At 42.0% G+C, this 19,277-nt stretch overlaps 2 protein-coding genes across 3 annotated transcripts; one reads left to right on the top strand and one right to left on the bottom strand.

Annotated features, from left to right (window-relative positions):
* Nucleotides 1–332: 332 nt before the first annotated feature.
* Nucleotides 333–17,646, top strand: aldh1l2 (aldehyde dehydrogenase 1 family, member L2). 2 transcript variants are annotated; one of them, XM_081364021.1, is made up of 22 exons: nucleotides 333–564; nucleotides 1,624–1,768; nucleotides 3,022–3,256; nucleotides 4,069–4,234; nucleotides 4,326–4,427; nucleotides 4,525–4,614; nucleotides 4,810–4,944; nucleotides 5,046–5,171; nucleotides 9,179–9,270; nucleotides 9,790–10,057; nucleotides 10,130–10,257; nucleotides 10,425–10,575; nucleotides 10,659–10,729; nucleotides 10,818–10,923; nucleotides 11,860–11,947; nucleotides 12,272–12,365; nucleotides 12,510–12,609; nucleotides 13,356–13,454; nucleotides 13,548–13,713; nucleotides 15,306–15,411; nucleotides 15,765–15,964; nucleotides 16,047–17,646. In XM_081364021.1, exons 1-22 carry the CDS (start codon nucleotides 517–519, stop codon nucleotides 16,100–16,102), a joined length of 2,772 nt encoding a protein of 923 aa, XP_081220147.1. In that variant the 5' UTR covers nucleotides 333–516; the 3' UTR covers nucleotides 16,103–17,646. The 2 variants fall into 2 exon arrangements, with proteins under 2 accessions (XP_081220147.1, XP_081220146.1); XM_081364020.1 differs by having other exon boundaries at nucleotides 397–564; nucleotides 4,810–4,941.
* nopchap1 (NOP protein chaperone 1) lies at nucleotides 11,927–19,045 on the bottom strand. Its single transcript, XM_081364022.1, has 5 exons — nucleotides 18,881–19,045; nucleotides 18,470–18,541; nucleotides 18,219–18,352; nucleotides 17,929–18,119; nucleotides 11,927–12,581 (listed from the first exon to the last, which is right to left on the bottom strand). Exons 1-5 carry the CDS (start codon nucleotides 18,948–18,950, stop codon nucleotides 12,575–12,577), a joined length of 474 nt encoding a protein of 157 aa, XP_081220148.1. The 5' UTR covers nucleotides 18,951–19,045; the 3' UTR covers nucleotides 11,927–12,574.
* Nucleotides 19,046–19,277: the final 232 nt, after the last annotated feature.

A 19,277-nucleotide genomic window follows, 5' to 3' on the forward strand; every position in this document is an offset into this window, starting at 1 on the left:
ATTTATAAAAGCTACTTAAATGTCCACATTAAACTAAGGCCTGGCTTAATCTAAGCCCTGTCTGTAAATCCAGGGCTAAAACTCATTGGAATTGGAGACTTGTAACCTGTAATGGAGTCATTTTCACTGTAAGGTCTCTGTACTTTTACTAAAGTATGGTTTTCAGGTACTCTTTACACCTCTGCCTTGAGGTAAAGACCAAACTAGAAAAAAATGGTGTTTTTAAAAAGAAGCAATATTCTTGTAAATTTGGGGTTTGCCTCTAATAACAACTACCCTCAGACGGTTACGCGCATCTGTCTAAATAAATAGCCGCCGTGACGTATTGACTGGGAGCGCGCACGCACTGAACTCGCTTGCGCGTCGGGTCAGTCTGGTTTCGCTGCTACAGCCACACACTGACCACATACAGCCAGCCAACGAACCGCAGGTGTGAGTTTACAGTAGCGCATGTTCCCAGCCCACCACCCCGGACTGTGATCGTGATCTTTTAGTGTTTATAGCATTTTTTTTACCATGTTGTGGACGGCGAACACGATCATGAGGAAATTCTCCTCGAGCTCTGTGAGTAACCGCATCTTCTGCATTGTTGGGTTTGCCATAGATTTGAATGAATGAATAAACTCATACGTGAAAATGTGCTGTATTGAAGGTAGACACATGCATACACCTTTAAACAAGTTTATATATGTTGGTGACCTCTTAAATAACATTATTAAACAGGAGGTACCAATGCACAGTTATTGTAAGCATGCTGTCAGCTGATATAACCCGGTGTCTTAGTGCAATGTTGTAGGTTTCATACTTGTAAATTAATTCGCGATATATGCATACTATTTGCATGTTAATTAGATATAGGCTAGTATTTTATACTGTTAAACCGGTTTGGGATCCCATTTTTGCCACGTTGCTTGGTCGGATTACTTCTAGTGGACAGATCCGTGGCGAGTTGCATCAGCAGGGGGTCGAGAATATGAGGGCAGATCATATTACTAATGTCACTATTACTAGAACACAAACTATTCAGCAACTTCAAATCACATGTGCACTGATATATAATCATATTGCAAGCATTAATATAAAAGAGTAATAATAACATAAACAAGCGAACAATTTCAATACCTGTTTCTTGTGTAGGCAATGCTTGAGTTGATCTTCATTTTTAGGTGCAGCACAGTTGAAATTACAATTTCAAATGACTTTATTGACATGATTGTTTTCCATACAATATTGCCAAAGCAGCAGTATGTACACACAAAGCAAAATGTGTGATTTAAAAGAAAAAAATACAATTAATAATAATATAGAATGGAATATATAGTCTTTCAGCGAGATATTTGGATCAATTATGCACTCATATTTAGTAAAAAAATATTAATAATAATGTTTATTATTCATAGTTTAAAACCGTTTGTCCTCCTTTTTATCATCTTGAACATTGTCATTTGTCATTGACCCACTATTTTGTTGTACAGGCAGTGAATGAACTACTGATGGAAGTCAGAGCAGCAGTTAGTTTCGAGAACAAAGGGCCCATATAGGGCTGATTATGTTTCATATTTTAATGTTGGTGACAGTTTATGTTAAACCATAAAGTTTTGTCTGGTGTGCTTGTTTTGACAGGCTTACTACCAAAATAAGCTGAAGTTGGCCCTGATTGGCCAGAGCCTGTTTGGACAGGAAGTGTACACAAACCTCCGCAAGCAGGGCCATAAAGTGGTGGGCGTATTCACAGTTCCTGATAAGGACGGCAAGGCGGACCCCCTGGGTAAGTGTCAGATGGGTGGGGGTGGGGGTGGGATAGATTGGAGCTCTGAACGGTTTTTGTAACTGTAGTGTCATGGGAGCTGGGAAGCCACATTTGCATTTTGCAGCTACATGTGTGGAAATGTTGTGCACCTTAATTTTAAGTGCCACAGAAGTGAAAGATGAATCCTTCTAATCAAAATTTTCAGGTTTGTGGATTACATTAAGGCCATCATTGTAGTAATGAACTCTAACAGGAAGTGAGGTTGAACACCAGTGTCCTACTTCAATAACAACATTGAATTCCTGATCATCACATTGGTTCACAACTGAGTGTTTATGAGGCGCAGGGTCAGAAGAGAAGTACATCCCGCATAATGATCGCATTGTTTTGGTGAATAGTGGTGTGAAGCCATGTGAGGTGAAAAGTCCACCCGTGATCGGAGCATTTGTGATCTATGTGAGAACAGAGCTTGTATGAATAACATAGAAAAGTTCATCACTCATTACATCAATGTGTCATTGTATGTTGAGTTATTACAAAAAAATATATAAATTTGTGTGTGTGTGTGTGTGTATGTATTTGCAATTTATATTATGTTCTATTTGCTTTATGCTGTTTGACTGTAGAAAATTGTTTATATTTGCGGGATTATACTGTCAATTCAAAAATAACTTTTTTTTTCACAAATAGGCCTGTCACTGTTTTTTGTAATAGAGGTAGGGTAAATTTAAGTGGATGAAACCAGGAAACACAATAAACTCCATTTATATATATTATGATTATTATTATTATTACTAATCTCCAATGGTATGGTACACATGATTATGTAATATGCTGATTACCATTTTAATAACCATATTCAGATGGTGAAAAGTACCCACGTCACTATAACTTAGACTTTTGAAGTTATAACTGTTTATGACTGTCAGATAAGGACAAGGTCCGTTACTCAAGTATGCATGATATTGAATATATATATTTATTATTACAGTGTAATTACCTAAGAAAGTACTGGTTAATATAAGGTAACTACATGAATTAAGGATAGGTTCAATATTAGTACCTAGTTATTACCCAGTTGTTGTAATAATTATAAGAAGTACATAGTATGTATATATGGGAACAGGACTGTAAAATAAAGTGCTACCTGTATTTTGCTCTGGCTCTTTGTTCATTGAAGTTGGCTAAAGTCTGAATATGCCAGGTGCGACCTGGTTTTATTTCAGATAGCTTATATAACCTTTCAGGACCAATCTCTCTCTGACCTTCAGCGGTGGTGGCGGAGAAGGACGGGACGCCGGTGTTTAAGTTCCCACGGTGGCGGGTGAAGGGTAAACCCATCCCAGAGGTGGTGGAGGCGTACAAAGCTGTGGGCGCCGAGCTGAACGTCATGCCCTTCTGCTCCCAGTTCATTCCTATGAATGTGATCGACTTCCCCAAACATGGATCCATCATTTACCACCCCTCCATCTTGCCCAGACACAGAGGAGCCTCAGCCATCAACTGGTGAGATGTCACTAAAGTTTCACTCTGAGATCTTTATATGGACACTAGTGGTTAAGCGTGTTTAAATTAAATGGATTTAAGTCTTAAATGAATACCTCGGGTCTTTATTGACCCAGAACTTCTTTCACTACCTTCCCCATCAATTATTTTTTTAAAGTTAGACATCAACCTTCTTAATATTCCTAAATCTATTTATTATCAACAAGAAAAAAAAAGAAAATGATAAAAAAACAACAACAACTGTTTTTTAATGAATTTTTTGTCAAAAGTGTATAGGGTCACTAGCGACCCGAGGTGTGTAATTGTGTAAGTATAGTTTTTCTGTGCAACAAAAGTTAAATCTCTGATGACTCAATAAGTGCAATAACACCTTCATTCCTCATGTCGGATACACAATGATGATGTGACGTTTCACTCATAATTACCGCAGACATAAAACAAAAGAAAACACACAAGTATCATCAGCAAAACTTGAAATGGCTCAGTGATTTACTGCAGAGCAAGTACTGAATGCAATCAAATATTAGATCTAGAGAAGAAGATGTCAGCAGTCAAAATATTGAATATGCCGAATATGAGTCAGATGCTGAATGTACTGGGGAAATTATCTCTGATGATGACAGTGATGATGGTAAAAAAAATCTGCTCAAATTGAAATACGAAATATGCCTTATTTTAATCTTTAGTAATTTATATTAAAATGTCAGAAGATCAATCTGTGTTAGATTTAAGTCCGGGTCGCTAAAGACCCAGATATGTAATAATGATTGTCAAAACATTCATGCATTTAAGGGTTGCATTCCTGTATGTAGGACACTAATCGAGGGCGATAAGAAAGCAGGATTTAGTATATTCTGGGCTGATGATGGTTTGGACACTGGCCCCGTCCTACTGCAGAAGGAATGTCCAGTAGAGCCCAACGACACAGTGGATACACTTTATAACCGCTTCCTGTTTCCAGAAGGCATCAAGGCCATGGTAACTATCAAGAAAACATTATAACCTGTTTTATACAAACTAAACATTCGATTTTGAATGTGAGTTTACTTAAAAATGTGTGTTCCAATAGGTAGAAGCTGTACAGCTCATTGCAGATGGCAAAGCTCCCAAGATCCCTCAGGCTGAAGAAGGAGCCAGCTATGAAGGAATCCAAAAGAAATCCAATGCTAAGGTGACACACAAAAACAATTGTAAATCAGGCTAAATGTAATTAAGCTGTGGTTTTTAGGACACCAGGTCCACGTCATTATCTGCCTCTCTTTCTCCAGGTGAATATGGCTCAGCCGGCACTGGCCATCCATAACTGGATCCGTGGTCATGATAAAGTTCCGGGTGCCTGGGTTGTCATTGATAGAAAGGTGCGTTTTCTAAACACACAGTTCGTTTGAATGATTCTTGAACAGAGCACTATAGGCAGTGCACTTTGAATAATGAATCTCGCTCATTGGAAAACTCAAGACTAATTCTGATGATCCTACTATAAGATGCTAAGTGGGTGATGTTTTTACTGGATAGTAATGAGTGTGTGTGTGTGTGTGTGTTTTGTTCTGTAGCCGGTAACGCTGTACAGCTCGTCGATGCTGAGCGGCTCGTTGCCTGCTGGTCAGCCAATAGAGGTGGAGGGGGCGTCTCAGCCTGGACTCATTGCCAAATCTGGGCTTGTTCTTTTCGGGTCTGATGGAAAAGTGGTTCGTTTCTTGTGTTTTATTTACTTAGCTTCTAAGCTTTTAATGCATTAAGTCTGCATCATGAAGATTATGAATTGCTTTAATATAACATCACTGTGCAGCTCCAGGTGAAGAACCTGCAGTTTGAGGATGGAAAGATGATTCCTGCATCCAAATACTTCTCATCAGAGGAGACCGCCAGTTTGGATCTCACAGACGACGAGAAGAAAATGGCAGAGGAGATCAGGGTATGTGTATGTGTTACGAACTGCTCAGAGACACAAAGTAGGAGATCCAAATGCAGCTTTATTGGCTGGGGCAATCCAGAGGCGTAATCCAACATACAGGCTAGGGTCATACACAGGCAGGTAGTCAAAACAAAGAAAAACAAAACAGGCAGGGACCAGAGGCAAGAGAGTAATCCAGGGACCAGAGGCAAGAGTAATCCAGGGAACAGGGCAAGATATCAAAAAACCAAGAAACAAGAAAACCAGGGAAACGCTCAGAAATGCAGTGTAACACTTAAGACTTCGCGGTGAGTGAATGAATAAGGTATAAATAGACTGAGACTAACAGGGTGATGGGACACAGGTGAATGCAATCAGTGATAATGAGGTACAGGTGAATGTGATGAGTGTTCAGAGATAATGAGTCCGGTCAGTGAGTATGGGAATTGTAGTCTGAGAGTGAACGTGAGTGTCTGATGTGGAGTGCCCTTGAGAGCCACCAGAGGGCACTCCACATCAGACACTCACGATGTGACCGTTACATAGCCCCCCCTTTAAGGAGCGGATTCCAGACGCTCCTAAATTGTCCAGGAGGGTGGTGGAGCGGAGGCGGACCCGGGGGCGGGATGGAGGGCCAGGCCCGTGCAGCGGAAGAGGACCTGAAGACTCCGGCAGGGCGGCAGGCCAGGGCGGAGCAGGCTGTGCAGGCGGCCAGGGCGGAGCAGGCTGTGCAGGCGGAGCAGGCTGTGCAGGCGACCAGGCCGGAGCAGGCTGTGCAGGCGACCAGGGCGGATCAGGCTGTGCAGGCGACCAGGGCGGAGCAGGCTGTGCAGGCGACCAGGGCGGAGCAGGCTGTGCAGGCGACCAGGGCGGAGCAGGCTGTGCAGGCGACCAGGGAGGAGACGACCCTTCAGGCGGCCGGGGAGGAGACGACCCTTCAGGCGGCCGGGGAGGAGACGACCCTTTAGGCGGCCGGGGCGGAGACGACCCTTCAGGCGGCCGGGGCGGAGACGACCCTTCAGGCGGCCGGGGCGGAGACGACCCTTCAGGCGGATCCAACGGTTCAGGAACATGAACGGGCTCTAGAACAGGAACAGACACCGGCTCAGGGACAGGAACAGACACCGGCTCAGGGACAGGAACAGACACCGGCTCCGGGACAGGAACAGACACCGGCTCCGGGACAGGAACAGACACCGGCTCCGGGACAGGAACAGACACCGGCTCCGGGACAGGAACAGACACCGGCTCCGGGACAGGAACAGACACCGGCTCCGGGACAGGAACAGACACCGGCTCCGGGACAGGAACAGACACCGGCTCCGGGACAGGAACAGACACCGGCTCCGGGACAGGAACAGACACCGGCTCCGGGACAGGAACAGACACCGGCTCCGGGACAGGAACAGACACCGGCTCCGGGACAGGAACAGACACCGGCTCCGGGACAGGAACAGACACCGGCTCCGGGACAGGAACAGACACCGGCTCCGGGACAGGAACAGACACCGGCTCCGGGACAGGAACAGACACCGGCTCCGGCTCAGGAACAGACACCGGCTCCGGCTCAGGAACAGACACCGGCTCCGGCTCAGGAACAGACACCGGCTCCGGCTCAGGAACAGACGTGTCAGCGGCCATCTTGTCCATAGAAACTGGCTCGGTGGAGACCATCTCGTCCTGAGACACTGGTTCGGTGGCGGAGGTCATCGTGTCCGGAGACACAGGCGTGGAGTCGGCCATCTTGTCCGAAGACACAGGCGTGGAGTCGGCCATCTTGTCCGAAGACACAGGCGTGGAGTCGGCCATCTTGTCCGAAGACACAGGCGTGGAGTCGGCCATCTTGTCCGAAGACACAGGCGTGGAGTCGGCCATCTTGTCCGAAGACACAGGCGTGGAGTCGGCCATCTTGTCCGAAGACACAGGCGTGGAGTCGGCCATCTTGCCCGAAGACACAGGCGTGGAGTCGGCCATCTTGCCCGAAGACACAGGCGTGGAGTCGGCCATCTTGCCCGAAGACACAGGCGTGGAGTCGGCCATCTTGCCCGAAGACACAGGCGTGGAGTCGGCCATCTTGCCCGAAGACACAGGCGTGGAGTCGGCCATCTTGTCCGAAGACACAGGCGTGGAGTCGGCCATCTTGTCCGAAGACACAGGCGTGGAGTCGGCCATCTTGTCCGAAGACACAGGCGTAGAAAGAGGAAGAGGAACAGATTCAAGCTCAGTATCCAGATCAGTTTCAGGCTCAGGAAGAGATTCAGTCTCGGCGGGACGAGACACTTGACGGGCGGATGTGACGTGAAGCTCAGTCTCTGGATCGGCAGAAGTGACGTGAACAGTCTCTGGATCAGCAGAAGTGACGTGAAGCTCACTCTCTGGATCGGCAGAAGTGACGTGAACAGTCTCTGGATCAGCTGAAGCGACGTGAACAGTCTCTGGATCAGCAGAAGCGCACTCTGAGCTTGACGGGACCAGCGGCGGCGAGGGCTTTGAGCTGGGTAGGACCAGCGGCGAAGAGGACTCTGAGCTGGTTAGGACCAGCGATGAAGAAGGCTTTGAGCTGGACAGAACCAGCGGCGAAGAGGGCTCTGAGCTGGGCGGGACCAGCGGCGAAGAGGGCTCTGTGCTGGACGGGACCAGCGGTGAAGAGGGCTCTGTGCTGGACGGGACCAGCAGTGAAGGCTCTGTGCTGGACGGGACCAGCGGTGAAGAGGGCTCTGTGCTGGACGGGACCAGCGGTGAAGAGGGCTCTGTGCTGGACGGGACCAGCGGTGAAGAGGGCTCTGTGCTGGACGGGACCAGCGGTGAAGAGGGCTCTGTGCTGGACGGGACCAGCGGTGAAGAGGGCTCTGTGCTGGACGGGACCAGCGGTGAAGAGGGCTCTGTGCTGGACGGGACCAGCGGTGAAGAGGGCTCTGTGCTGGACGGGACCAGCGGTGAAGAGGGCTCTGTGCTGGACGGGACCAGCGGTGAAGAGGGCTCTGTGCTGGACGGGACCAGCGGTGAAGAGGGCTCTGGGCTGGCGTGAAGTGCAGGCTTAGCTGGACTGGCGTGAAGTGCGGGCTCGGCTGGACTGGGGTGCCACGGAAGGAAGCTCTCCAGACATCTGGAGAGTGCCTCTCTCCAATCCAGACCAGAGAGATCGGGGAGCTCCCTCGGGTCGACCTCCTTAGCCCCCAGCCGGTAACATAACTTAATAGCCTCATCACCCAGAGAGCAAGAGGCAGCGAGAGGAAAAAAACCCCAGGTGTACTGGAACAGATCGAGGCTATCCAGGGCTAAGGCCGCGATCTGTCCAGCGAACTCCCGGCTCATACAGGGAAGATCAGGTGAGTTCCCTACTGCTGTATTACAGGAGGTCATAGCTGCTGGATCTGAAGTGTGGCGAAGTCTTCTGTTACGAACTGCTCAGAGACACAAAGTAGGAGATCCAAATGCAGCTTTATTGGCTGGGGCAATCCAGAGGCGTAATCCAACATACAGGCTAGGGTCATACACAGGCAGGTAGTCAAAACAAAGAAACAAACAAAACAAACAAAACAAACAAAACAAACAAAACAAACAAAACAGGCAGGGACCAGAGGCAAGAGAGTAATCCAGGGACCAGAGGCAAGAGAGTAATCCAGGGAACAGGGCAAGATATCAAAAAACCAAGAAACAAGAGAAACAAGAAAACCAGGGAAACGCTCAGAAATGCAGTGTAACACTTAACAAGACTTCGCGGTGAGTGAATGAATGAACAAGGTATAAATAGACTGAGACTAACAGGGTGATGGGACACAGGTGAATGCAATCAGTGATAATGAGGTACAGGTGAATGTGATGAGTGTTCAGAGATAATGAGTCCGGTCAGTGAGTATGGGAATTGTAGTCTGAGAGTGAACGTGAGTGTCTGATGTGGAGTGCCCTCTGGTGGCTCTCAAGGGCACTCCAGCTGGTGTCCGTTACAGTATGCCTCAAAATGCATTTTAGATATATATTTAATTTGAGTAATGATACCATTTGTCTTTTGTTTCATACTTGTCTAGGCGATATGGAAAGGTATTCTGAGTAATGTTCCAGGTATTGATGAAACAACCGATTTCTTTAAGTCTGGAGCTGCTTCTATGGATGTAGTCAGGTGGGTCTGACCTTCATTTATTTATTTTTATTAATCTTATTTATTTATATACTATTATAGTATGTATTAATATTTTTAATTAGCTTGAATTTTTATATTTATATGAAAGTATTAAAAAAATTAAGTTTAAGTTTTCCTATCTATAATTTATATTGTATTTCAGCTTTATTTCAATGACCATTTATTTCATTTACCATTTTTAAAAATAGTTTTAGTTTACAATAACAACACTGAAACTGAGTGGCAAAAACATAAAAACTGTTGTGATATTGACGCCACAACCATTATCACATTAACTTCATTAACCACATATACATATCATCAGTGCTCAACACTGAAACTAAAATATTTCAAACTCATTTCACATGCAAAGAGTTTAGCCAGTCATTTACATAGTAGAGTCGTACATGTAGCAAAAACAGTTTGTTTGATTGTAAGGAGGCAGTAACTATTTTTGAAGAAGGAGACCTCGATGAACATTATAAGTTGAGTATGTGTTACTGTGATTGTCTGATTTAGATTGGTGGAGGAGGTGAAGCAGAAATGCGGAGGAGTGCAGCTTCAGAATGAGGACGTCTACATGGCCACCACCTTCCAGAGTTTCATCCAGATGTTCGTCCGACGCCTGCGCGGAGAAGACCAGGAGGAGGAGCTGGTCATCGATTATGCAACAAAAGATGTCAATAACATGACTGTGAAAATGCCCTATCAGTGCTTCATCAATGGCAAGTTTGAGAATGCAGAAGATGGAAAGACATACAACACGGTGAACCCCACAGATGGCTCGGTAAGTCGTCTCAAACACACAAACACGTAAACTCACCCCTATTATTCTAATGGTTGCGTTGTGTTTTTTCAGGTGATCTGCAAGGTGTCATACGCGTCAGTGGCAGATGTGGACAGAGCGGTTAGTGCAGCCAAAGAGGCCTTTTATGACGGACCCTGGGGTAAAATGAACCCTCGTGACCGCGGCCGGCTACTCTACCGGTAAGATGGAGAGAGTTTGTGCTGACTTTAGTTGACATGAACGAAAAGCCAAACACATTTGCTAAGTAAATAGTAACATTGTTGTATTACAACTCTTCATTTGATCAAGAGTTGATTTCACAGAGAACTTCCTGTTATGACTTCTTTTTGGCTTCTTTTGTGTGCAGTGTGGCTGACCTGATGGAGGAACACCAGGAGGAGTTGGCCACTATTGAAGCGATTGACTCGGGTGCCGTTTATACCCTGGCCTTGAAAACACACGTAGGCATGTCCATTCAGACCTTCAGATACTTTGCTGGCTGGTGTGACAAGATCCAGGTCTGTGTGTTCACTGTGCAGGCCTTCAGTATATACATTTAATAATTTCCTGTCATTGACGCATCATATCCTGTTCCTCACAGGGCTCAACGATACCCATCAATCAGGCCAGACCCAATCGCAACCTCACCTTTACAAAGAAAGAGCCTCTGGGGTGAGTCAGTGAGTGTTAATGTGTGTGTGTTTATGTGAATTTGATGATCATAAATATGTGACATGGTGTTTGTTTGTTTGTGTTTCAGTGTGTGTGCCATAGTGATTCCCTGGAACTACCCACTTATGATGTTGGCGTGGAAGAGTGCAGCCTGTCTGGCGGCGGGAAACACACTTGTCTTAAAACCTGCTCAGGTAAAACATTCAAACATACATATACGAAAATATTAATAGTTCAGATTTTATATATATCATTCTAATATGCTGATTTGTTGCTCAAGAAACTATTAATATTATTATTATTATTATTAACAGTTGTGCTGCTATATATATATATATATACTGTATATATACTGTATGTACATGTATGTGTGTGTGCGTGTAATTTGTTTAATTACTTAATTGTATTATATATAGGTATACATATATGTATTAAGTAATTTAACAATTCAATTTATTAGAAAAATAAAAATCTACAATCTAAAAAAATTGTAAGAAATGTACTAAATATTAAATATTAATTTAGAATAAATCTTTTTTTCTCTTAAAACTACAGAAACTATGACAAACTAGATGATATTCTCTTGATTTTTCAGTACAGTATATATGTATATAAATTGAAATACTGTAAGAACTATACAAAAAGAAAGTTATATATATATACATACAAAAAATATTTATTTATATATATATTAGGGCTGTCAAAAGATTAATCGCGATTAATCGCATCCAAAATAAAAGTTTGTGTTTACATAATATATGTGTGTGTACTGTGTATAATTATTTTATATATATATAAATACACACACAGGCATGTATATATTTAAGAAATATTTGCATACATATACTGTATATATTTATATATAATTTATATTATATATAAATATAATTTTTTTATATAAAAATTACACATTTTTCTTAAATATATACAAGCATGTGTGTGTATTTATATATACAAATTTAATTATACACAGTACACACACATATATTATTTAAACACAAACTTTTATTTTGGATGCGATTAATCGCAATTAATCTTTTGACAGCCCTAATATATATATATATATATATATATATATATATAAAATTTACTGAATACAAACTAGACATACATTCTTTTGATTTTTCCAGGTAACCCCACTAACTGCACTGAAGTTTGCTGAGTTAACCGTCAAAGCTGGCATTCCGAAAGGAGTTATCAACATTGTTCCAGGATCAGGTGAATACATTAAAGGAATATTCCAGGTTCAATACAAGTTAACCTCTGTGAACAGCATCTTCTGTGGCCTGTTGCTAAACACCACAGAAAATAATTGCATCTTCCGAGTTAATTCCCCCCCCAAAAAAATCAAATTTACAATGGAAACCTACAGGACAAGACATTCTAGAAGGTTTTAAAAGCAAAAAGCGTGTTTGTTTTATTTCACAATTATATTCCAAACAAAAAATGTGTTATGTAAGCTGTGAAGATTCTAAAGATCATTTTTGTTTTCAGAAGTATTTACTGGGTTAATTAATGACAAACATTTCTATCATCTCTTAGGTGGTCTGGTCGGGCAGAGGATGTCCGATCATCCTGATATCCGCAAGCTAGGTTTCACAGGCTCTACTCCCATTGGCAAACAGATCATGAAAAGGTGAGTCCTATTTGTGTAATTTCACTAAAATCAACACTGTAATCTATAAGTCTGTTACTATTGCTCAAATGAGTCATGTACAATGACAGTGAATCGTTAAAACTCTGAAAGAGCCTCCAGCTGATGATGTCGATCCTGTTGCAGCTGTGCGGTCAGTAATTTGAAGAAGGTGTCGCTGGAGCTGGGTGGTAAATCTCCCCTCATCATCTTCAGTGACTGCGATATGGACAAAGCAGTGAGAATGGTGAGAAAAGACCGCTAGAGCCTGAAAATAGTCAAGTCAAGTCAAGTCATCTTCATTTATATAGCGCTTTTAACAATGTAGATTGTTTCAAAGCAGCTTTACAGAAATAAACGTATGTAAAATACAGAATATAAGTCAAAATCTGCTAAAGGGTTATTAAATCTAACAAATCATGTAAAAACGTATCATCTTTTATTGGAAAATTAAAAAAAAAAATTGCAACTTTGATAATTGCCTTAATCTTTACTTAGAAGATAATGAGCAAACTACATTTTATAAAAATCACCTGTCAAGTTTATTAAATATATTCAGCATATGAGAGTCAAACCACAGGGATCAATCATTTAACAGTTCATCTGTTGCCAAAATTGGTGAAGTGATTGACGCCCATAAGTGTGTTATGTCCATGTTTTTAGTTCTTATATTCCAACCAAGTTTGCTTATTCCAACGGCTTGTCAAAAATGATACATTCAGCTGCTGACGCAAATTCGTTGACTCTTGAAAAATAAAGTTAATTTTTTTACCAGGAAAGGAGTGGTTTTTGATGCACAAAGTCGTTATTATTGTATCTTATAACAAAAGTCTTTTATTTAAACCCATGAAAATGCGAATCCTGTTGTAAATAATGGTGAAAAATCACTTTTTACAGCTGTTGTTTCATTATTACCCCGTAGCAGGTTTTGACTCGTATACAAATGCCAGATCCTCGTCTTGAACTGACTGCATGTTCGTGTGTACATTGCAGGGCATGAGTTCTGTTTACTTCAACAAAGGAGAGAACTGTATCGCTGCGGGCCGGCTGTTTGTTGAAGAGTCCATCCATGACGAGTACATCAGGAGAGTGGTACGTCACGTGTTCCCTCATGCATGGATTGCATCTTAAAGCTTGCGAGCTGCTTCTAGATGAGGACATACTAATGTGTTTTTGTGTGTTCAGGTCGAGGAAATCAAGAAGATGAAGATTGGAGATCCTTTGGACCGCTCCACAGATCACGGACCTCAGAACCACAAGGCCCACCTGGACAAGCTGGTGGAGTACTGTGAGATCGGCGTGAAGGAGGGAGCAACCCTCGTCTGCGGTGGGAGACAGGTGGACAGACCAGGTGAGACCTCCTGTCTAACCAGACACCCATGCTTTAAAAGGGTTTGTCAACAGAAATGTATTCTGTATAATATTTTTTAGGGCATTAATCTGGCAATTTTCTTCGTGTACAATCATATAAGCATTATTCCCAGTGTTAAGCAAGTATCATTTATATACTATTATAGTGTTTATTAATATTTTGAATTAGATTTTAAGATTCATTTTGTTATTTGCTTTTATTATTTTAGTTAGTAATTTTCTTCAGTACTTTAAAGGTGCTCTAAGTGATGTCACGCGTCTTTTAGGCTGAAACATTTTTTGTCACATCCAGCAAACATCTCCTCACTATCCGCTAGCTGCCTGTCCCCTGAACACACTGTAAAAAAACACGATTTCTGTAGACAGCCACAAACAGCAACAAAAACAAACTGGCCCAGCCTGGACCACAAAACATAACAAACTGTGTTCCAGCCAATAACCGACAAGAATGATTTGGGGGTGGGGGTTGGGGGGTTAGTGCACGTGCACATAAAGGGTGTGGAGGAGAGAGAAGCATGAAGAGGGAAGTTAGCTAGAGGAGAGATGTCCTAGACAACGGCTAACGTTAGAATTATATTCTCTTGAATTTTGATATGGCCGACACACGACCAAAGAGACGACGTTCTGATGAACAAATAGCAAAGAAGAGGGAAAAGGAGAAGGAACGTGTGAAGTCTCGATTTTACCATAGACCGTAAAAGAAATGGAAACTGCGACCCCATTGGATTCAACGGAGAAAGGCGAAGTCAATTAGTGTCACTTCCTGATGGTTGAGCGTAGTGCGCAGACTCAAACTGAGCTTGACGACGTAGATGTGACGTGAGCAACCCGTCTGTCTTCTAGTAGCTGTGCCAAGAAAAATCTGAATCATTCCCTTCCGAAACTTGCAGAGACGGAGAGTGTGAGTAGGAGGTGTCCATGAGCAAGGAGCAGGAGAAACTTTTGCTATGTATTCTGATTAATTATTTTGTCATTTTGCCTCCACGTCCCCCCGATTGCGCGCGAGCTTCTCCTCCTGTCCATACGGTAATCTCTCTACTGTGGTTATGACGCAATCGTTAGCCTATTTTTACAAAAACTGCTTCTACGGGGCCATAACGTAAGATACAAGGTAATGGAGCCTTTTATACATTTTCGTGTTTCTTTAGAAATAAATAATGGACAAATGGAGTCTTTAAACGCCTCAGATGTAAAGTTATTCACTGTCAAAGTGACGCCAAAATGAATGGGAGTCAATGGAATGCTAACAGCAGGTGATGGTCTGCTAATCAATGGCGGCGCCCGGGGAAGCTTCAATGTTTTCCGAAACATTGGCCCCCTGGATTTTACATCGGAAAAGCCTGTTTTAGGAAGCACAGAAGAGAGGGGGAGGGGACGGGATGAGGAGGAGACATCTCTATATGGCTCTGGGTTGAGCTAGCCTCCGTTTTGTTTGACAATACTTCGAACGTCAACAAGATGTGACGTCACGTCACCCAACATCGCTTAGAGCACCTTTAACTTAAACTCATAAAAAACATAATAACAACTCTGATTATTCCATTTCTAATATAGTGCTATTTATGCTTACAGGTTTTTTTATGGAGCCCACAGTCTTCACAGACGTAGAGGACCACATGTTCATCGCCAAAGAGGAATCATTCGGCCCTGTCATGGTGGTATCCAAATTCAAAGATGGGTAAGCTGCCTTTTTCTCTCATAAGTAGGGCTTTTTGTGGCTATCTGACCTGCAACATGAACTAAATCCAAGGCAGGAGCTCGTTAAGACAACATTTGAGCAAAACATCAGCATTCTTTAGGCCAGGGTTTCTCAAACTCGGTCCTGGAGGGCCACTGTCCTGCAGTTTAGCTCCAACCCTGATCAAACACACCTAGCTGTGAGTTTCTAGTGATCCTGAAGATTGATTAGGTGTGTTTGATCAGGGTTGGAGCTAAACTGTGCAGGACAGTGGCCCTCCAGGACCGAGTTTGAGAAACCCTGCTTTAGGCACAGATATTATCCCTGCTAATACCATTGTTTTACTCCATCAGTGATGTAGATGGAGTTCTTAGCAGAGCAAATGACACTGAGTTCGGTCTGGCCTCTGGAGTCTTCACGCGTGACATCAACAAGGCCATGTACGTGAGCGAGAGACTGGAGGCGGGAACCGTGTTCGTTAACACCTACAACAAGACCGACGTGGCGGCTCCCTTTGGAGGCTTCAAACAGTCCGGGTTTGGGAAAGACCTTGGTAAGAGTGAACAACACACACTGTATTATTACTCTGTCTCTATCAGTTGATGAACATGAGGACCATATGCATGTGTATCCAGGTGAGGAAGCCCTGCACGAGTACCTGCGGACTAAAGCTGTGACGGTGGAGTATTGAAGGAAACCTGGGACGGGAAAGACTGCACGGCCCGTGACCGCAGCCCGAAGTGGCCGCACTGTTTCGCTTTGGCTTGAAGCAGGTTTGATAGGAAATCCAGAGCATATCCTGCCATGACTACACTGATGTGCCTACATTTTATATCACCCTTTTTTTCTGGGAATGTTTGGAGCGGGACAAATGCTGGCTTGCCAGTCTACACTGGCGAACATTTTTAAAAATGGGAAAAAAAAAGACCGTCAAGTGGACCCAAGGACACAGAATTATTTTTATCTAGTAGACACTGAAGTATCATGCTGACTGATGTCAAGTGAGTGATCAAATTAAGTTATTTTCAGGAAGTAACCACAATAGTATTGATTTTGAGCGTTTCATAACCATGTTGCCAGTGAAACTGAACGTGAAACTGCTGCACGATGCTGTTTTCCCGCAGAAATAGAAACCGAGTAACCACAAATGTCCTGTCGCTCGCCATATCACACCTGCTCATTTACACTACCGCTCAAATGCTTGGGATTTTGTTTTTGAAAGAAGTCTCCTATGCTCACCAAGGCTGCATTTATTTGATCAAAAACACAGTAAAAACAGTAATATTGTAATTTAAAATAAGTGTTTTCTATTTGAATACATGTTTGATTTTCAGCATCATTACTACAGTCTTCAGTGTTTCATAATCTTTCTAATATATTGATTTAATGCTCAACATTTATTATCAATGCTGAAAAACAGTTGTGCTGCTTAATATTTTTATGGAAAAAAGGATACTTTTTTTTCAGAAATCTGTAATGAATATAAATTGCAAAAGAACAGCATTATTTGGAAAGTAAATCTTTTGTAACATAAGTCGTAACTCTTTTCAATCATTTAATGCATCCTTGCTAAATAGAAGTATTTATTTCTATTCAAGTTTTTTATTATTAAGGCAGTTGCAAACACACACACACACACACACGTCCTTAGTCTTATATATAGTGTAATATTTAAAAGCCATGTCACATCACTGCCACTTTGATATCTGTACCATATTTGTACAACCTTAAGGGTTTTAATACGTGTAACATTTTCACATCACTCATTTTTATTAGCATAACTGTATATATTTTATTAGAGGATATGACAACTTGTCTTATTTTATATATTAAATTATGCATTCCAGACAGCTACAGGATAATTGGAAATGTTGAAAGGGAATAACATAAACTTGCTGTTATCTTTGCGAGGAAGTTATTTATTTTGTACAAAAAAATATAAGACATGCTTGATGTAGTAACTTATACCCTTGAATTCAGTACAATGTGAATTATTTCTGACACAATATCTGTTGCCATGTGTTCGCTGAAGGTTTATGCATTTGACAAAAGATGAAATGTAATCATGTGTAGATGTTAATAGGAGTATTTCGATTCTGTATACGCTGTCAGTCACACAGGATGTCATATTGTCAAACATACACAACAGTATTTTAACTCTACATCAACTACAAACTAAATTAAAGGAGCGTTGGGAAACCCGGTTTACAATAAAGAGCGGAAATTGCAAAACTTTGTGGTTTTAAGATTATTTTTAATGAAATTTTTACTTTGTATAGGTAATGCATAATTGGTTTCAAGTATATTCAACTGAGACTCTAGTCCCTCCCTAGATAAAACATCTCCAAAATGAAATGAAATGTTCCTCATATGAGTCCGCCAGCTCAACAGGACATAAAATCACTGGTCTGTGCTCATCCCAAACAAAAACAGACTTGATATGGTCATGCATTTCATCCATAGGCACAGAAATGTCCTGGCGTGAGTCTCCCAGAGTTCCAGTGTGTGCTCTCTTACTTGTCCTCTTTCTCCAACACCTGTATGTTGGCCTTTTTCTTTCTGTCTCCTGGAAGTTTGAGTGTCTTTGCAGTGACAGTTTGCAACTCTTCCTCTGAGCTGTCTTCCTCAGATGATGATGATGAAGATGATGATGATGATGACGACTCTTCGCTGCTGTCTGATTCCTCAAGCTCAACCAGAGCCACATCCTGCAGGGCAAACACATCCGGTTATTATGGAAGTAATGAATTATCATTACATTTAGACACTTAATGATGAACTACAGCTGGCAGTGAGACCAGACGCACCATCTCAATGACTTTCTCTGCGTTCTCCACACACTCGATGTCAAAGAAACCAGTGGGAGCCTCGTCCATCTGATGTCTTAGGGACTCATTGGCCTGGGCCATTTGGGGAAGGAAACTCTGCAATTTATCCAAGACTAACGCACAGAAACACAATAAATATACGTAATAGAATATAGCAGTTATGCCTAATAAATAAATAACAATCCAAATGTATAAACTGCTAATACAATTGAAGACATGAACATACTCACCACTACTTCTCGAGACCCTTTCTGTCTGGAGCGAAGCACTTTTAGAGCTCAGCAGAAGTTTCTCATGGATTCCTGGAGACAAGAAAGTTAGCAAATATATTATGTGTATCTATCTATCTATCTATACATACATACATATACATATATGTATAAACACACACACATACATACTTGTTTAGATTAATTAAATTGTTTTAAAAGTTTCATTCTTCAAGATTTAAAATAGTCACGTCAACATGGAGGAATCACCCATAATTTATAGCAGACATTTAATAACTGTTTATCTAATCATAAAAATGCTAATCGAATCACATCTGAACCGAGTTTCTGAATTAATCTGATAGGCAGATTCTCGCTGTAAAACAGGTTAAAAACCTGAAATCAAAATTCTTTTTTCAAAGAATGCCTCACCTTTTCCGTTGCCACAGGTCAACAAGTCTCTAGAAGAGGTTTTTTTGATAATGTTTTGTGTTTGAGCCATGGTTTGCTCCTCACGTGTACAAACGCAGTCCTCTCCACATGCGTATTTGGTATTTACACAACATAATAACTTCCGCGTTGAAGGGTCGAGCAACTGTTGGCGCCATCTAGAGTTTCGGACGTACGTTAAAAGACTGGACTCTGGACAACATAAACATTTTAGTGAACCTCAAATAATATTACGTATTTGAGTTTTAACACTTTAAGTGTTTACATATATTTTATTTTGAAATCAATAAAATAGCATATTCAAAGATTACAACTCCAATAATATTACGTATTCGTAAATATTGAGTTTCAACACTTAAGTGTTTAAATATATTTTATT

Source organism: Scardinius erythrophthalmus (assembly GCF_964197995.2).
Source record: "Scardinius erythrophthalmus genome assembly, chromosome: 4".
NCBI classification, from domain to species: Eukaryota; Metazoa; Chordata; class Actinopteri; order Cypriniformes; family Leuciscidae; genus Scardinius; species Scardinius erythrophthalmus.

Coding starts and splice junctions, on each gene's coding strand:
- nopchap1 (XM_081364022.1), bottom strand. CDS start 18,950: ATGGCTCAAACACAAAACATTATCAAAAAAACCTCTTCTAGAGACTTG. Junction 18,353..18,469: donor AAGGGTCTCGAGAAGTAGTG/GTGAGTATGTTC, acceptor TCTGTGCGTTAG/TCTTGGATAAATTGCAGAGT. Junction 18,120..18,218: donor CAGAGAAAGTCATTGAGATG/GTGCGTCTGGTC, acceptor TTTGCCCTGCAG/GATGTGGCTCTGGTTGAGCT.
- aldh1l2 (XM_081364021.1), top strand. CDS start 517: ATGTTGTGGACGGCGAACACGATCATGAGGAAATTCTCCTCGAGCTCT. Junction 4,428..4,524: donor AAAAGAAATCCAATGCTAAG/GTGACACACAAA, acceptor CTCTTTCTCCAG/GTGAATATGGCTCAGCCGGC. Junction 5,172..9,178: donor AAATGGCAGAGGAGATCAGG/GTATGTGTATGT, acceptor ATACTTGTCTAG/GCGATATGGAAAGGTATTCT.